At 43.9% G+C, this 18,564-nt stretch overlaps 1 protein-coding gene across 1 annotated transcript in view; it reads right to left on the reverse strand.

Annotated features, from left to right (window-relative positions):
* Positions 1 to 18,564, reverse strand: part of LOC138275894 (kinesin-like protein KIF17) — a 1,877,333-nt gene that overhangs the window by 1,577,177 nt on the left and 281,592 nt on the right. Inside the window, exon 3 of the mRNA XM_069219138.1 lies at positions 17,939 to 18,040. Coding sequence (XP_069075239.1) covers positions 17,939 to 18,040 — 102 coding nt within the window. The remainder of the gene's footprint in view (positions 1 to 17,938; positions 18,041 to 18,564) is intronic.

An 18,564-nucleotide genomic window follows, 5' to 3' on the forward strand; every position in this document is an offset into this window, starting at 1 on the left:
CCCAAACCCTCACGGCACAGTGTTTCAGCTCCCTGTGGGCCAGATTGAGAGATTTCCCCCCAAACTGCCCACCCCAAAGTGGCACCCAACTCACTAGACACCACTGAAAATAATTTAAAACAGGCATTTGCAAAGACAATAGGTCTTTTGACTGACAATGCTTTTGTCCAGTGTAGTTCGGCAATGGCAAAAATAAAGAAAAACATGTTTTTTGCTGTTGCTGTGGATTGGCATTATAAAGAGAAAAAAGTGTGATGAAATTTACACGTGCACGCCCACCAGCACACATATGCAGTGTGCGGGTACCGCGGCACAGCTTGATGACATAAATGAACATATCACCACACATATACACACATACTGCATGGCGCGGCTCCCCAGTTTTATTTACCATTTCAAGATAGTGGACTCAAAGCTTAAACCAGTAAATAAAAAGAAATAATAAATAAATCTATTTGTAAAAGAAGCCCCCTAGCACCAAAGTGCAGCTACTGGGCCCTCACAAAATATTTTTTTAAAGTGAAAGGAGGAGCAAAGGAGCAACAGATGTGTGAGTAGTAGAGAGGATGAGAAATAGTGGTGCTTGAGTTGTGTCGGAAAAAAAACTCTGGGTGGAGGGGTGGGAAAAGAAACATGAGCTGTGGAGCAGGAGTTTGGATGGAGCGCATGGGGTTCTGGCTATTTTAGGTGCAAAGAAGCACACCAGGAATAAAGCATTCTCGAAATGTCCCCACAGGGTACCAGGAAAAAGAAACATATGGACTGTGGAGGGGGAGTGGAAATGGAGTGCATGGGGGTTCTGGTCATTTGAGGTGTGAAGAAGCAAAGGAGAAATAAAGCATTCTCCAGTTGCCCCCACAGGGGTACTAAGGTACAGAAAGCACTACCAGCCAGGTGGCAGGGTAAAACAAAATGCTTGGATGGGGTGCTGGCCCGTCCTGGTATTGGCCTGCCCTAACTCCCCTGTGCCCTTCTGCCACCCTAACCCTGGCCAGAAAGGAGGGAATTATGGTAAAAAACGACCCTGGGACTAAATACTGCACTCACTTTCTGTGTACACTGAGAGGAATTTGGGTTTTTTGTTCATGATAATGACATTTGACCTGCATTATGGGTATGAAAAATAATAAGATCATCTCAGGCCACACCGCCCTGGACTCTTCCAGGTGTCCAGTTTTCGAAAGTCTCTGGGGTTGGTAGGTTTGCCTGGGAGCTGGTTGACCTAGGACCAAATACCGCAGCTATACACATTCCAAGAATGGTGAAAATTCAAAGGCAAAATCTTGATGTTTCCCAAATGCATTTTAGGGGCTTTCATGTCTGGAAGTGGTGTACCGTTTTGATCAGGAGACGTGTGAACACTGAGGGGTTGTATTTTTATGGATCTCAGCAGATTCCAAACATTTCCCACACATAAACGTGGAAATTCAATTTTTCAGCTAAAGTTTGACATATTAGTAGGACATTCTGGGGAAGAAAACGTAGTGGGACCCATGCGAGCCACAGCTGAAGATTCCCCAGGTCCCTAGTTTTTAAAAATGTCGGCTGCTGCGGGTGCCTGATCACCCCAGTCAAACATATGGCAGCTATCCGCGGAATATGATAGTACTTTATTGTTTTAAGTTAATAAAAACCATCACAATAACATACACTTATAAAATCTTTCCTGATCATATCTTCACTGATAATACACAATTGCCGGTTATACTGAAAGATTTACCATTTTCCCAATGCGTGCAGTCGATATCTATATTAAATATTTTGGAAATGAGCTTTAAAAAACTGTGCTCTACATAAACAGTCTAAGAAAGTGAAGTACATAGAAATAATATATATTCTTTACTTCAATAGTGTGAGAGTACATGGTATTAAAATTACAGCTCTTAGACTGCTAAGAAATATTTAAAATGCCTTTTTAAACAAATTCAAAATCCTCACTTTGCGGAGTGCGAAAAAAGCAAACTTTAAAACCAAATAAAGTACCTAAAGTGCTAGGAAGTATTAAACGTTAATCATTAAAAAGCCAAGGTGCCAAAATGCTGCTAAACTCGCTCAAGTTACCCCAAAATTTGGGCTGTACCCAGAGAAACCAAGCTTCATTTAAGTCGTTTTGCATGTTGCAAACGAAATTTCAACAATTTACAGTTGATCTGGGGGGCCGAAGAATCAGGACTCTTTATAATGGCCAACCGACAAGTTTGGATCCCCCGTTCAGTAAAGGTGGATTACAGCAATAAAATACGTGATTCTTTAAAAGCGGGACATATGCTGATTAGATGTATGATGTCTTCCTTCAAGGCACCACATAGTCTGCCTGATTTTGGGCCTTGATGCCTCTATGTAGGTTGATCGGCCAGGGATGGCAAGGCCCCTAGCTGGATGGCTAATAACTTTCTCTTGAGATACGATGGATATGAGGTAGTAAAATACGCTGCTGGCTTTAAACTATTATTATAGTTATTATTACTATCCAGGCATGCAACGGAGTTGCAAATTTGTACTTGTCATCAATTAGAGAGTGCAACCTGGCAATTCTATTAATGGAACGACAGAAGGCGAGAGGCAATAGATTTAAATCCCATAAATCAGATATGTTTGTTTCTTGCAAGGAAGACCTCAAATATTTGCTTTAAACTGAATTTGGGTAAATCAACGCAGAGTACCATAGAGTGCTGGCCACTGTACTGGTTTGCTTGATCCGTATTTTATATTATGTTATAATGTTGAGATATTTTCTCCCTAGAATCCGCTGTGGAAGACCGCATTCTAATCTGATTTGCACAGGAGATGTACGCTGCAGGAGCACAAAAGCTCGCTCATAAGTATTTATTTGTAGTTGGTCCAAAATTGAAGCATCTTTTCCATGCATTACAGCACTTCCATAAGCCACCGCTGGGAGAACTTTTGTGGCGATAACAGACAATAGTGGCTTAAGTGAAGGGCCTGCCAGCTTCTTTGTGAGTACACAAAAGGCATAGGTCAGCAGCTTGCATTTCTTCACCATATATTTGTTATGCATTTGAAAGCTCAATTTATTTTCAACGTAGAGACCCAGGTATTTATAATTGCTAACTTCTTCTAGTATTACGTCTCCTTGCTTTATCTTGAAGGAGAGGGGGGAAAACCGTTCCATATAGATATTGTTTTAATCTTGGTAGCATTTATTTCTAATTATTTGTTAACCAAGGAAAAATCAGCTAGGTCTTCAATTAATCTTTGTAACCCCACCCTCGGGTGACTCAGTAGGACGATATCATGTGCATCTGAAAGGTGAGTCAGGCTTCTTGGTCCTAGTCTCAGTGGGTGCAAGATTTCCTCATCAAGCCTGGGGGACAGGTCCGACATAAAAAGATTAAGCAGGTGTAGAACAAGAACACACCTTTGTTAAAGACCAATGGTTGTGGGTATTCTACTAAACAGCCTCGTCCTGCCCGCCAGTTTGATTCGGATCCAGGTATCTGTGTACAATTGCTCAATGGCTTGCAGAGTTTTATCGTGGAGGTCCCACTGGTTTAGCTTACCCCACAGGCGGGCTCAATTCAGCTGATCAAAGGCAGCCTTTAAAACTATAAAACATGGATGCATTTTTTTCTTTAGGCGCTTACATTTGTCAGCTATAGTTGTTACCACTATCATATTAATGGTGGTTCCGTAGACTTTCCAAAACCCTGTCTGGTTGAAAGGAACAAGATTATTGGTGTTGGACCCCTCAACTAGATCTTTGAGGATTAATGAGGCGTAGTATTTGGCTTCTGAGACAATGATTTCAATAAGCCTGTAGTTCGCTGGATTTGATTGATCCCCACCCTTGAAGATTGGGTTGATAATTGACCCTCTCCAACCAGTGGGGATTAGACCGGTTGACTCCACCTCGTTATATAGCGTCACCAGTGGTCTGGTCCAGTATTCTGGGTCTAACTTATAAATAGCCTGTGGGATGCCATTAGGGCCTAGTGCCACATCACTTTGCCCGGCCATGATCACTTTTGTCACTGCTGCCACTGTGTGGTAATAATTAACTGGTGTGGGTGATTGATGTTGCATCTTACATTTAATAAATTAAACCAAGCATTTTGCTTCATCTGCCCATGTAACACTGCTTAGTTCTTGCTCTGGGAAATATTTTTGTCCAGAAAAGGTCTTCGTCAAATAGGCTACCCAGTCTTTTTCAGTAACACTCAAGCTCTTTATTATTCTTACATTCTGGCCAATGCCATTAACAGTTGCCCAAAAGACTCTAATGTTGGTTCATTTGGAATTCAAGAGAAGCCTTGCCCAGAAATCTTCAAGTTTTGTTTTCCGCTGTACCCAGAGCTGTTTTTTATATTGTCTTTTCAGATTTGTTATGTTCTTCCATATCTAAATTGTTGTGCTAAATTTCGTGGCCTTCCTAATTTCTCGCCTCAGTTCTTGCCTCAAAATTAGGGTTCTTCCCGTTAGACTCTCCAGCCACCAGTTTGCTAGTCCCGATCTGGGCATGAGTGTTAAACAATGCATTAGCGGTCTTATTGAAAACAGAGTCCAAGCTGTTATTGGAGTAACGTGATTCTATGTGAGACTCCAGTATTACTTTCGCCTTGGTGGAAAATTTCGGCAGAGAGTAGTGTGTCTAATTTAAACACTTCAAGTTAATCATTTCTAGGCTTCCAAATTCCACTGGTGCTGACAAGTGCCTGGCGACGCTGAAGCACAGCTCGAGATATTGATAAGAATGATTGCTTTGTACAGCGCTTTCAATTTAATTTCTTTCTTTAATAATAGCAAGGTGACAATAGTATAGTCAATTATTGATCCTGATGTCGCACGGTAGTATTTAAACCTGGGAGGATTGTCCTTTTGGGTTCTACCATTAATTACCCTCAAACCCAGATGTTCAAGGGCAGTGACCAACTTTTTCCCAATACAGTCAGATCATTTTCGAGGATGTCTAGCCTGAGGTTGGACCACCTAGACTGCATTTCCTGCTGTCAAATACTCATCATCATCCGGTGTATATGCTAAATTGGAGTTAAAATTGCCTGTCACCAGCATTACCCAGGAAGAGTTTGTAGAGCTTGTCTCTGTTATCTCATGAATTAATTTCTTGAACAATGCAGTCTTTCTTTGTAAGGATGAGCATAGATGATGAATAATAATACTGGGGCATTCAAATGATCGCGGCGGAAACTAAACTTGACATCCTGAAGATCTCGGGCAGAGGCAGGTAGTTGCTTAGATGTAACACTTAGTGCAGTTGATACATAGACCACGAGAGCCCCTTTAGGTCTCCCGGATCAATATAATTTGTCAGCATTAACGTGGCCAAATGCATTGGATCGGTCAACCAGATCTCTTGCAGAGCTATAATTTCATACTTTCCCCAGCTTGCTAGTGGGAAGTTATCAGTACTTTTATGCTTTGCTCCAGTGACATTCTAGGAGAGAATAATTAAAGAGGTCTTCTGCAGTCTAGTTCTTACTTGATTAGGAGTTCAATCCTTCCTTGGGGCATTTGGTGCAGACGCTAGCCAGACCCATTACTCTAGAGGCTCATCCGATGCTTGTTTCTTTGAATGCCTGTTGTTGTTAGACCACGAGCATTTTGTAATACAGAGTACACAGGAGGAGAACCCAGGTCAATATTTACCCTTTGGTCCGGGATTAGTAAGGGTAATGAATAACATAGTTTTACGGGTTTTGAAAGAATTATAACCCAGGATTCAAACTGTTTTTTGAGTTGCTATCTCCTCCAATCCCCATGTGATGAGCATTTGCTCGAGATGACTGCGTTCTTCACTGGGCAGGAATCTGACTGAAATTAAATCAGAAGATTTAATGTGCAGGAAAGAAGGCATCCCGGCAAGCAATCTCATGATGGTCCCCCTACTCAATATGTCCTGCTGGCCTTGTGACACGTACTGAGGTGTTAGAACAATTTGCTGAGTGTCACAGTTTATGTCCTAAGAGACAGTACTTAAATCTAAAAGACGTGTGAACAAGTCCAGCTTAACATTTTGTAAGTGTGATATGTTGCTTGTTCCTTCTGCACTTTGAATGTTGACTTTTATCATGATCTTATCGCTTGAGGAAGGATTCTTTGCTTGCTGCTACTGCAGCCCCATAACTGTGGGACTGCATTCTGGCAGAGCTTGAGCAAATAAAATGGTAAGATGTGACCATGAGCTGCTTTCAATACGTTTGCTCCCATTACTCCTGAGCTTGCTAAAAGAGAGGGCTTCTGCAATGGTCTTCCTCTGAGCAGGCCCAGGAGTCCTATTTACAGGTATGGTACTATCTGAGTCATTCATTCTCACATAGGTACAGGTATATTTGTTAGCCTTGTCCACTTGTAGATTCTGACCAGACTGATCAATGCTCATTGACTGGGGAGTATCCTGCATTATACCTGACCTACCCAAGGTTGCTTGTAGTGCTTGGTGCAAACCCAGTGATATCCACATTGTCCCTGGTTTTCTGGACCGTTCAGGTTCAGTAGCTCTTAGCGGGATCATTGTGGAAGCCGCCTGAAAGTCTTGATCGAGTTGATCAATCTTTGCTGGCTATGCCACAAGCCCTGTGCCAGACCTACCAAAGGATGTCTGTGTGGTTTCAAGTGGATCTGGAGAAATCAACTTGATTCCTGGTTCACACAGCAACCCTAATCCAGTGACCCTTGGCGCAGTCATTGGAATACTTATTACTGAGGAATCCTGCTTAACAGCAAAGACAGGATATAAATTACTACCACATTTGCTATTCGTCTCTGCATGCCGAGGGGTTCTTCCTTGCCTTATTAACGAGTTTATTTTGCCTTTTAGTTTGCACTTGAGTCTTAAGTTTGCATGCTTCAAATAGTCCTGGGCGAGGGCAGTTCAGGAGATGACAAGGCCTGTTCAATTGTCTTCAGATTTGCAGGCACGATACTGGAAATATTGTGCGAGTTAATCAATTACATTTTTTTTTTTGGTATGCTGATTATGTATTGTTTGTGCTTGACAACAAGAATTCCCCTATAGAGAAAGCCTAGTAGGAGATGCTGCTGCATCGCAAGTTATCATTTCATTTAAAATACTAGTTAAAATGGCTGGTAAAGAACTTAGTTTATCAATGATTGGGCATCTTGTTGAACTTGGTGAGTTATTGTCTGTGCAGTAGTTATCCAGTGTGTTAACCTTTCGAGTTTGGTATTGATACCGGCAATGTGCAACGCCATAATGTTCATGAGGTCGATTTGGAGATCTAGTTTGTCTGATGGCATATTCCGTACTGAGATTGAAGTTTGCAGAATACTTAATAAGGACGAGTATAAAGGAGACATGTTCTCCGCCTTTGTGTGATCATGGCACTCATTGGGTTGAAGGCCCGCACATGCTTCTCTGCTGTTACTACTTGCCTGAGATCTAGAAGCATGTCAGCGGTTCCAATCTGCCACACCAAACTGGTGCTGTGTTGGACCTAGTGGATCGTGTTTTAATAATTTGGGAACCCTGTTTGGCTCGACTTGATTTGAAACTATCGAGTGGCTTGAATGACTTGAAATTTCTATTATGGAAAGGTCACATTTTTTACTGCTTCTGAAGCATTAGTTGGATCTACCTGTGGCAGCCAAACTAACTGACTCAAGTCCTCTGTTATTAAAGGCACACACACTTAATGGTTATTAGTTAAGTTAATGGTCTTAACCCCCAGAGCTTGCGCAATTTCCTTATTGTTCATTACTGAGGTTCAATGAAGCAAGGATTCCTCCAAATCTTCATTTGGAATGCCTACATTGTTACCATGAGGCTACCATGTATGGGGGGAACGGTTTGGGTCCAGGCCTTGATCTATCCTTGGCATTGAATGGTGATAGTTTGAGCCACGTAGCAATGCAGATGCAGAAGCGGCAATACATCCGGACTGTTCAGTTGAACCTTGGGCAGATCGTTGGTCTGGTCCTTTCGCTGCATCTTGACACAGGGGTAGGCCTGTTTATAGGTCATAACTCGTTTTTCCCATTGCAGATCACTTAGCGCAGGACTTTTATTGTATACCCCCTGTTTTGAGTTGGGATTTTGGCACTGGTCAGAATAGATTATTAATGAGTCCAATTTTTGGAGTGTGAGAGAGTTTGGCAGACCCTCAATACTTCCTGTTCAAGAGTAAGCAACTGAAGCTGGATCCTTTAAAAATGTAAACTTGCTGATACAGACTGAATTCCCAAAGAAAGCTTGGAAAGGTGACATTAATGGTGTAGCCTGGTCTGTGACAACCTTTGACATATTGGCTCCGATGCCAGTGAACTTCAATTTCTTTTGGGACTTCTTTTGGTTCCGAGCCTTTTGCACAGCTTGTTGTTGTCTAACCCTGCCTGACCACATATTCTTTTTGCCTGCAGGTAATTTTCTTGACACAATTAGCTGTGTTCAGTAACATATCAAATCTGATGAACCAGAGATTTGATACCTATAGCCACAGAAAGGCAAATGCTGCCTACAGCTAGCAGGCCACACCTCTACTACTTAGGACAATTTCTTACAGAGGTGCAGTTAGCGTGACCTAATCCTCCACTGCACGTACCCTTAGAGTATGGGGGTTGTGATGCCTTTCCTTAAACAATAGGCGTTTTAGCTAGTAAGATGACAAAGCGCTGCCACACCCCTCCAATAAATTTCCAGAATCCTTTATCAAGTGTGGAGAGGGACATGGGCACACTGCTGGTGTTTCACTGTCTGATTATCAATAAAAAAAAGGAACGTTTTTGCACTGCCGCACCCTTCCTATATGGAGAGGGCTCGAGCATGCATTTTCAGTGCTTACCGGTAAGCACAGAATTTCTGAGAAACAGGTGTTTTATGAGAGCCTGTGGGTGGGGCTTGGGGGTAGATCAGTGAGGCGAATTGAGGAGCAGTATAGTTCTTACAATTTATTAATTAATTGAATCGAATCCCTCAAGGGAGGCAGTAACTAAAATTCAAGGGTTACCAGATGTGACCGCTACTTCAGAATGGTCAGCATGGAATGCAGGAAGCGGTCCCGCCAAAAGAGCAAGCCGCACCGGCCTAATGCTGGCCGCTTCTGCCCCAACGGAGGGGAAACCGTGGCGCTAGCCTTGCCCATTGTTCTTGATGCTTCCACCCCTTGCCCAGCTAAGCCACTGAAGAGGGAAGAAGAACCATTAAAATTTAAACCACGGCTGACGGCCAACAGCTGTTAACAGGAAAGACCAGGCTGGGGCTTACCGAGTTAGCAGGTTTGGGTTTGCGGTTTGCAGTGTGGCCACACTGGACTGATGTCACCCACTCGCACTGGATAGACTCCCGCCAGACTCCCCCGAGGTGGACGAGTCACCGGGGCCAGGGCCAGGCTGTAGTTTCTCGGATCTCGCTGCCAACGCTGCCTCACAGCGTCACCACACCCTCGCCTGTGACGTCACCAAGAAACACACAAAATAATGTAATTTGAATCTAAAATGGTTATATTGCATATGGGAGATTTAGGGGCTTTCCTGTCCCAAGCAATGGACCTACTCACAAAGGTGGGAATGCAGAATACTAGAACATTCACTATTATCTATTTAATTTCTTTACATTTTTGTCTTTCAATGCAAGTCAGTTTGCAAATAATACCTTATTTTTTATACGCATCCTGAATCACAATATATTATGGACAGAGCTTATTCCTAAACTCAGATTTTTGGGCACATTCCAAAAATGCATAGCTTTTGTTCATACCTTTTTTTCATTAATTAGGTTTTACCTTCTAAATTGATGCATGGTCAAAGCGCAAAGAAAAACAATTAAAAGCTGTTGCTTTTTTATGGCTCTGGATATTCTTCTGTTTTTAGAGATCAGACAAACACTATATAAGTCTGTGACGTGAAGAATCTGATGGATGTAACAGTATATTCCTTTTGTTGATCAGCCATCACTGCTGTCGTAGTTGGACTCTCGCTCCTAGGCAAGACTGCTGGTTTAGGGATGACAGAACTTTTGTTTGTAGACAACTGAGTTGTCCTACAACAAGTCGCAACTGTTTGCCAAATCCTCCTGGCTCATATGCAGTACCTCACCAAAAACCTAAACAGTAAAAGGTGATTTCTGGCAGCCTTGCGCATGAACTCTAGAGTGCAACATCTCAGGGAAGTAGTCGTGGAATGGAATGGAAGTTACACTTTTCTCATGTTAGCAACAAGTCTCAGTCACACACGGGCAATAAAGGAGATGCAGGGAAGTTTTCAAAAATATTTATTGAAAACACTGCAAGCTATTGTAAAATGCATGAGTTGCCATGATTAGGATAACGAACAATGAAAGAAGCATAATTGTGACGATGACAGTCATGAAAACAAAGACCCTCACCATCTTGCAAAAAAACATGAAATGTGAAATCCCTAGCATGGAGAACTTGATCTCTAATCTAACGAGAGCTAGGTATGATAAACCTAATCTACCAGGACCATGTCCATGAGAAGAGCCCTCAAACCCTTGTTACCTAGGTATGTGGTATCTAGGTCAAGCTCCATGGTTACACGAAGGCCGAGTTCTGCAGCGAGGTGACGTGCAGCATAGCTGGTGTAAATGGCATCTGGAAAGAATCCCTCTGATAATCTTGTCTGTATGAGATGTATTTATACAGACCATGTAGGACCCCTGCCACAGGTATGTTTCCAAACAATTGATAGGGATGTAGCCCTGTGGCAGCAATTATGTAAACAATTCCCAACAAGTGTACATTATGTTCCTGTCACATGCAAGTGAGAAAGGAACATGATGAGAATACCTGCGTACATCACTTGATTATGACACAGATAGTGACACCTTCGCAGAGTGGCACTGATAATGCACTAGCCATACCCCCACCACAAATAAATGGGGCCAAAGTTGTTCTGCCCACCAGTGGGCAGATGGGGAAATTACCCCCGATCCACACCTCGGGGGGGCAGGAAGTCTAGTAAATGCCAGGGAATAAAAAAAATGAAAAAATAGTGGGGTGGTGGCTACCAACCAGTATGGGCATGATTATGCCCCCACCCCAACTGAAGGGGGTAATAGTCTTTCAGCTTTCCCCCGCACACTAAAACATCTTATCCCACGGCAAGAAAGTGGACATTTGATTATTTGGGGTTTTGGTTTTACATTTGGGCCATGAGAGCTTGGCTAACTCTCAAAATCGTCCCACTTGGAATGGTGAGCGCTGCACTTTTTGGACTTTGGGACACTGCCATGTAGAAAAATCCACAAGACCTAGACACATCTGAAAACTAAACATCTGGGTGAGTCCAGGGTGGTGTGCTTCAAATGCACCCTGAACCATTTTCTTACCCACAATGCCCTGAAAACCTCCAACTTTGCTGGAAATCACACGTTTCCCACATTTTTGTGATGGAACCTACCGGAATCTGCAGGAATCCACAAAATTCCTACCACCCATCATTGCCTCATCTATACCGATAGAAATTCTGCCCCACTTGTCAGCCTAAAAATGTTTTTTCCAAACTGCCCTTTTGGACCCACTTTGGTTCCCCTTCAATTCTGACATGTTTTTGGCCCTTCCCTGTCACAGGCACTTGGCCCACCTACACAAGTGAGGTATCATTTGTACCGGGAGACTGAGGGGAACGTTGGGTGGTAGGAAATTCATCCAGGTGCGGTGATCCCACACAGAAATGTAGGAAAAATTTGATTTTTTAGCTAAATTTGAGGTTTGCTAAGGATTCTGGGTAAGAAAACAATGGGGTATCTGCGCAAGTCACACCTTCCTGGACTCCCTCGGGTGTCTAGTTTTCAGAAATGTCTGGGTTTGGTAGGTTTCCCTGTATGGCTGCTGAGCCCAGGACCAAAAATGCAGGTGCCCCCGCAAAAACAGGTAGTTTTGTAATTGATCATTTTGTTGTGTCCAGATAGTGTTTTGGGGCATTTACTTTCACATGCACTGGGCCTGCCCACCCAACTGAGGTACCATTCTTATCGGAAAACTTGGGGGAACACTGGGTGGAAGGAAATTTGTGGATCCTCTCAGAGGAGGAAAAGGTGTTTTTTTGGCCAAATTAAGATGTTTCCAAAGGATTCTGGGAAACAGAACCTGGTGAGAGCCCCACAAGTCACCCCATCTTGGATTCCCCTAGGTGTCTAGTTTAAAAAAATGTGCAGGTTTGGTAGGTTTCCCTAGGTGCCGGCTGAGCTGGAGGCCAAAATCTACATCTAGGCACTTTTCAAAAAACACCTCTGTTTTCTGTATAAAAAATGCGATGTGTCCACGTTGTGTTTTGGAGCATTTCCTGTTGCGGGCACTACGCCTACCCACACAAGTGAGGTACCATTTTTATCGGAAGGCTTGGGTGACCACTGGGTGGAAAGCAATTTGTGGCTCCTCTCAGATTCCAGGACTCTCTGTCACCGAAATTTGAGGAAAATGTGTTTTTTTAGCCAAATTTTGAGGTTTGTAAAGGATTCTGGGAAACAGAACCGTGAGAGAGCCCCACAAGTCACCCCATCTTGGATTCCCCTAGGTGTCTAGTTTTAAAAAAATGTGCAGGTTTGGTAGGTTTCCCTAGGTGCCGGCTGAGCTGGAGGCCAAAATGTACAGCTAGGCACTTTGCAAAAACACCTCTGTTTTCTGTAGAAAAATGTGATGGGTCCTCGTTGTGTTTTGGAGCATTTCCTGTCACGGGCACTATGCCTACCCACACAAGTGAGGTACCATTTTTATCGGGAGACTTTGGGGAACGCTGGGTGGAAGGACCTTTGTGGCTCCTCTCAGATTCCAGAACTCTCTGTCACAGAAATCTGAGAAAAAGGTGTATTTTTAACCAAATTTTGAGGGTTGCAAAGGATTCTGGGTAACAGAACCCGGTGAGATCCCCACAAGTCACCCTGTCCTGGATTCCCCTAGGTCTCTAGTTTTCAAAAATGCACAGGTTTCATAGGTTTCCCCAGGTGCCGGCAGAGCTAGAGGCCAAAATCCACAGGTAGGCACTTTGCAAAAAACACCTCTGTTTTCGGTGGAAAAATGTGATGTGTCCACATTGTGTTGTGGGGCATTTTCTGTTGCGGGCACTAGGCCTACCCACACAAGTGAGGTACCATTTCTATCAGGAGACTTGGGGGAACAGGGAATAGCAAAACAAGTGTTATTGCCCCTTGTCTTTCTCTACATTTTTTCCTTCCAAATATAAGACAGTGTGTAAAAAAGACGTCTATTTGAGAAATGCCCTGTAATTCACATGCTAGTATGGGCACCCCAGAATTCCGAGATGTGCAAATAACCTCTGCTCCTCAACACCTTATCTTGTGCCCATTTTGGAAATACAAAGGTTTTTTCTTGATACCTATTTTTGACTCTTTATAATTCAGCAAATGAATTGCTGTATACCCGGTATAGAATGAAAACCCACTGCAAGGTGCAGCTCATTTATTGGCTCTGGGTACCTAGGGTTCTTGATGAACCTACAAGCCCTATATATCCCCACAACCAGAAGTATACCAGGACGTAACAGTATATTGCTTTCAAAAATCTGACATTGCAGGAAAAAGTTACAGAGTAAAACGTAGAGAAAAATGGCAGTTTTTTTCACCTCAATTTCAATATTTTTTTATTTCAGTTGTTATTTTCTGCATGAAACCCTTGTAGGATCTACACAAATTACCCATTGCTGAATTCAGAATTTTGTCTACTTTTCAGAAATGTTTAGGTTTCTGGGATCCAGCATTGGTTTCACACCCATTTCTGTCACTGACTGGAAGGAGGCTGAAAGCACAAAAAATCGTAAAAATGGGGTATGTCCCAGTAAAATGTCAAAATTGTGTTGGAAAAAATTGGGTTTTCTGATTCAAGTTTGCCTGTTCCTGAAAGCTGGGAAGCTGGTGATTTTACCACTGCAAACCCTTTGTTGATGCCATTTTCAGGGGAAAAAACACAAGCCTTCTTCTGCAGCCCTTTTTTCCCATTTGTATTTAAAAAATGAAATTTTCACTGTATTGTGGCTAATTTCTTGGCCTCCTTCAGGGAAACCCACAAAGTCTGGGTACCTCTAGAATCCCTAGGATGTTGGAAAAAAAGGACGCAAATTTGGCGTAGGTAGCTTATGTGGACACAAAGTTATGAGGGCCTAAGCGAGAACTATTCCAAATAGGCAAAAAAAAGGCCTGGCACAGGAGGGGGAAAAGGCCTGGCAGCGAAGGGGTTAAAGAAAGTCTCCTATCTAAGTAGGTACCCATAACTATCCTTATGATGCTGTCCCCTTTTGGCCCTCGATGATTATTTATGAAAATCTATAACCCAATTGAAAGTTTACTTTAACTCTCAAAGTCCTCACTCTTATTATACCTTTCTGTTTGTTCATCTAATCTTCCAGATGTTACTCCATGATGTAGGAAGCTGGCCTGGTATGGAGTGGGAACCTAAGGTACTTACACCTTATACCAGGTCCAGGTATCCCCTATTAGTGAAATGTAGGCAGTGTCTATAAGCCAGGCTCTCTAGAAGTAGCTGTGGATGAGCAGCCAAGGCTTATCTAGGAGACATGCAAAACCCATGCACTGTAGTCACACAGCACTTTTACACATGAAAGAAACCACACGGTGTGACAAAAATAAAGGTACTTTATTATGATAACACACCACCAAAAACACTATAGAGGCAATACTCCCTTAGGAGGTAAGTAATACACAAGATATATACACTACTTGTCAGAAATGAGCATAACAATAGTTAGAAAACAGTGCAAATAGTGTACAACACAATAGAGAATAGTGGACCTAGGGGAAGCACAAACCATGTACTAAACAAATAGAATGCGAAAGTGTCACCCCCACCCAGGAAAGTGGAGTGTGTAGAGGGTCGCTGGGGGTACCAGGAAAGCACAAACGTAAGTCTCACAACACCCCCAAGCAACCTGGAAAGCAGGAGTAAATTACTAGAATTTCTCCAGAACACTTACTTAGAAGAAAGGAAGAGGATTGCAAAACCCAGAGACGACTGCAAGAAACCAACAGTGGATTCCTGGAGAGGAAGACCTGTGGAAAGAGGGCACCAAGTCCAGAAGACACAGCAGAGTCCAGTGGGGGCAGAAGCCCCTTCCCACCAAGCTGAGGATAGCAGGAGTTGGTCAATGGTGAGGAAGAAAAGTCAGCACTGCAGCCCTGGAGTCGGAGTCGAGTTCCTGGAGGATGCAGGTGATGTCCCACAGCAGAAGAAAGATTGCAGTCGGGTTTGTGTGTCCGGATTCCACCAACATGCCTTGGCACAGGCAAAACTTGCAGTTGGCGGAAAGTGGTGCTGCCAGGGACCAGCAAGGCCCAGGAGGACTCAAGCCAGGAGGGGGAGTCAGATGGGGCCCTCAGCGTCACAGAGAGCCCACATAAGCACAGGCAGCAACCACAGGAGTCCCACAGGACGGGGACACAGGAGGTGCAAACGGAGCCCAAGCAGCACTACAAAAAAGGACCCCACACTGCAGGAGAGTCACTCAGGCAGCTGTGCATCACAGGAAGGAGTGCTGTGGGCTGGAGCTACCTGAAGACTGAAGACCCCTTGGAAGAAGTGCCAACAAGCCTTGGCAGCTGCAAAAGAGATGGTGCACGGGGTACTGTCTTGCGTGGGAAGGCAAAGGCTTACCTCCAATCAAGTTGGACAGCTGGTAGAGAGGACCATTTGGATCACTTCCGACCACCACCTGTGAGGCAGGATCCACGCAGCTCAGCAGGAGAGGGGATCCACACAGCCAGTCGTCCTTGCTGATGGTGCCTGCAGATGATAGGGAGTGACTCCTTCACTCCAAGGGAGATTTGTTCTTTCCTGTGCAGATTGAAGACGGGCTGTCCTCAGAGGATGCACGACCAGAGGAATGTTGCAGAAGCTGGAAGGAGCCGTGGAAACAATGTTGCAGGTGAAATCTTTGTGTTTGATGCAGATTGTCGGGTCCTAGAGAGTCCAGATGCAGTTTCTTTGGTCAGAGGGTGAAGTAATGGATGCAGAGGAATCCTGCTGGAATCTTGCAAGCCGAATCTGAGGAACCACCCAAAAGAGAGACCCTAAATAGCCCTGAAAGGGGGGTTGGTCACCTAGCTGGGTGACCGTCTATCAGGAGGGGACTCTGACATCACCTGCATGACCTTGCCACTCAGATGCTCCCAGAGTTCCCTGCCAACCTTGAATTTAAGATAGCAAAACCCAGGGCCCCTCTGGAGGAGATCTGGGCACCATCCCTGGGGTGGTGATGGACAGAGGAGTGGTCACTACCCTTTCCATTGTCCAATTTTGTGCCAGAGCAGGGACTGGGGGGGTCCCTGAACCAGTGTAGACTGGTTTATGCATGGAGGGCATCAAATGTGCCCTTCAGAGCACACCAGTGGCTTGGGGAGGCGTCCCCTCCCAAGCCATGTAACACCTATTTCAAATGGGAGAGGTGCAACACCCCTCTCTCAAATGAAATCCTTGTTCTCCCTTCCTGGGATTGAGCTGCTCAAGCAACAGGAGGGAAGAAACCTGCCTGTGAGGTGGCAGCAGCAGGGGCTGCCTGGAAAACCTCAGAAGGCTGTGAAAGCAATGCTGGGGGTCCTCTAAGGAGCCCCCAGAGTGCATGAAATCATACAACCAATACTTGCAAAAGTATTGGGGTATGATTCCAATATGTTTGATACCAAACATGCCTAGGTTCGGAGTTACCATTGTGTAGCTGGACGTAGGTAGTGACCTATGTCCAGTACACACGTAAAATGGCATCTCCGCACTCACAAAGTCCAGTAAAGTGGGTCTGGAGTTTGTGCGGGCACCTCTGCTAGTGTAGGCGTGCCCTCACACACAGATATCTTTACCCTGCCCTCTGGGCTGAGAGGGCCTACCATAGGGGTGACTTATAGTGGACTAGTGCAGTGACCTATAGTGAAAATGAGTGCATGCACCCGGTTCATGCAGATTGCAATGGCTGGCCGGCAGAACCCTTTGCATGGGCTCCCTATGGGTGGCAGAATAACTGCTGCAGCCCATAGGGATCCCCTGGAACTCCAATGCGCTGGGTACCTGGGTACCATATACTAGGGGCGTACATGGGGCACCAGTATGCCAATTGTGGGATGAACTACTGAGTTTTAGGAAAGAGAGCACAATCACTGGGGTCCTTGTTAGCAGGAAACCAGTAACACAGTCAAACACACTGACATCAGGCAAAAAAGGGGTAACCATTCCAGGAAAGAGAGTTCTTTCCTGCACATGACCCCATTTATTGTTACATCCTCCTTTGCTTCTGTCAGACATACTGGATAAGTGCCTTTTCACTGTTGCATTATCAACGTATATGGTTTGCAGTTTCATTGTTCGGGGTTATTTTTGGGTTAGTAAGCTCACGTTAGGCTCTCATCAATAACTGGCACCAACCTTTTCTATTATGATGTGTGCTTTGCTTCCTCTCTCTGCATAATCACACTCTTTGCTTCCCTAGACTCTCTTTTACTCTTCTGCCTCCAGTCTATGTCACACTCACCCCACTCTTCCTCTTTTTGTATTCCTAAAACTGCTGCAGTCCTTCCCATTGTAGCTTCTGTTCTGTGTTCTCTCAACTTTTCTCCTCCGATCAGTTTCCTATCTCCCACACGTTGACTGTTTTTATACTGCTCCTCCACTGAAATTCTGAAGTGTCCAGTAGCAGGTCTTTTATTTCATCCATTACATTTCCTGTCTCTTTCCAAGACTTGTTACATATTTAATGCCCACACCACTAGAGACTGCACTATACTGCACCCAATATCGGACCATCACCTGCAGCTCCCAAACATCTTTTACTACATTATTACTCAACACATCTTCAAAGCTCACACTATATGTTCCCGTTAACCTTTACACTATGTCCTCATTAAAATTCACTACTTTCACTTTCCTCTCCCATGCTTTAAGATAAACATATCCCCCTCTTGTGTATGTGGCCCTTTGCTTCCTTCTAAATCTCAAAAAACCGGTAGAGAAGTTTCTTTAAATGACCTTACCTGGAGATTTTGTTTAGTGTCTTTGCTCAGCAAATCTCGTATCTCCTCATTATAAATTTCCAAATAAGAGACTCTGACCAGGAACTTTGTATCCTCCGCACACTGTCAAAAAGTAACATACAGTATTATAGTGCTGAAAAAAAACAAGATACAAGGAATGGTTTCTTACCTGTAACTCCAGTTCTCTAGTAGGGGTATTTCCATGATAGTCATAAGCACTGAATAGTTCCGCACGCCTGCGGGGACCCCGGAGCACTGATCTGAAATGTATTCTTAAGTGCAGATACCAGCCCTTTTTAAAAAAGGCCTGTAAAAAAACCACTTAAGAATAACAGTGTGCAGCCTATGAGAAGAGCTACACAGACCAAATTGTTGGAAACAAAACGATAGCTGTAGTGTAAATACATTTTCAAAATTACATTTATTCCAGAAATGTAATAAAAAATACATTCTCAAACTTTATTTACACTTCCAAAAGAGAGTAAAACAATGCAGGGCAGTGTAGCCCATAGGCTGCCATTATACAGGATGTAAATAGAGCTGTGCCTTTTAGAAAAACAAAGTCTTCCTGTATCCCATCATGCACAGCAAAAGGCAGTTGCCTCAGTTCTTTTTTGGAGGCTTAT

The sequence above is a fragment of the Pleurodeles waltl genome, chromosome 2_2, assembly GCF_031143425.1.
Source record: "Pleurodeles waltl isolate 20211129_DDA chromosome 2_2, aPleWal1.hap1.20221129, whole genome shotgun sequence".
Taxonomy (NCBI): domain Eukaryota; kingdom Metazoa; phylum Chordata; class Amphibia; order Caudata; family Salamandridae; genus Pleurodeles; species Pleurodeles waltl.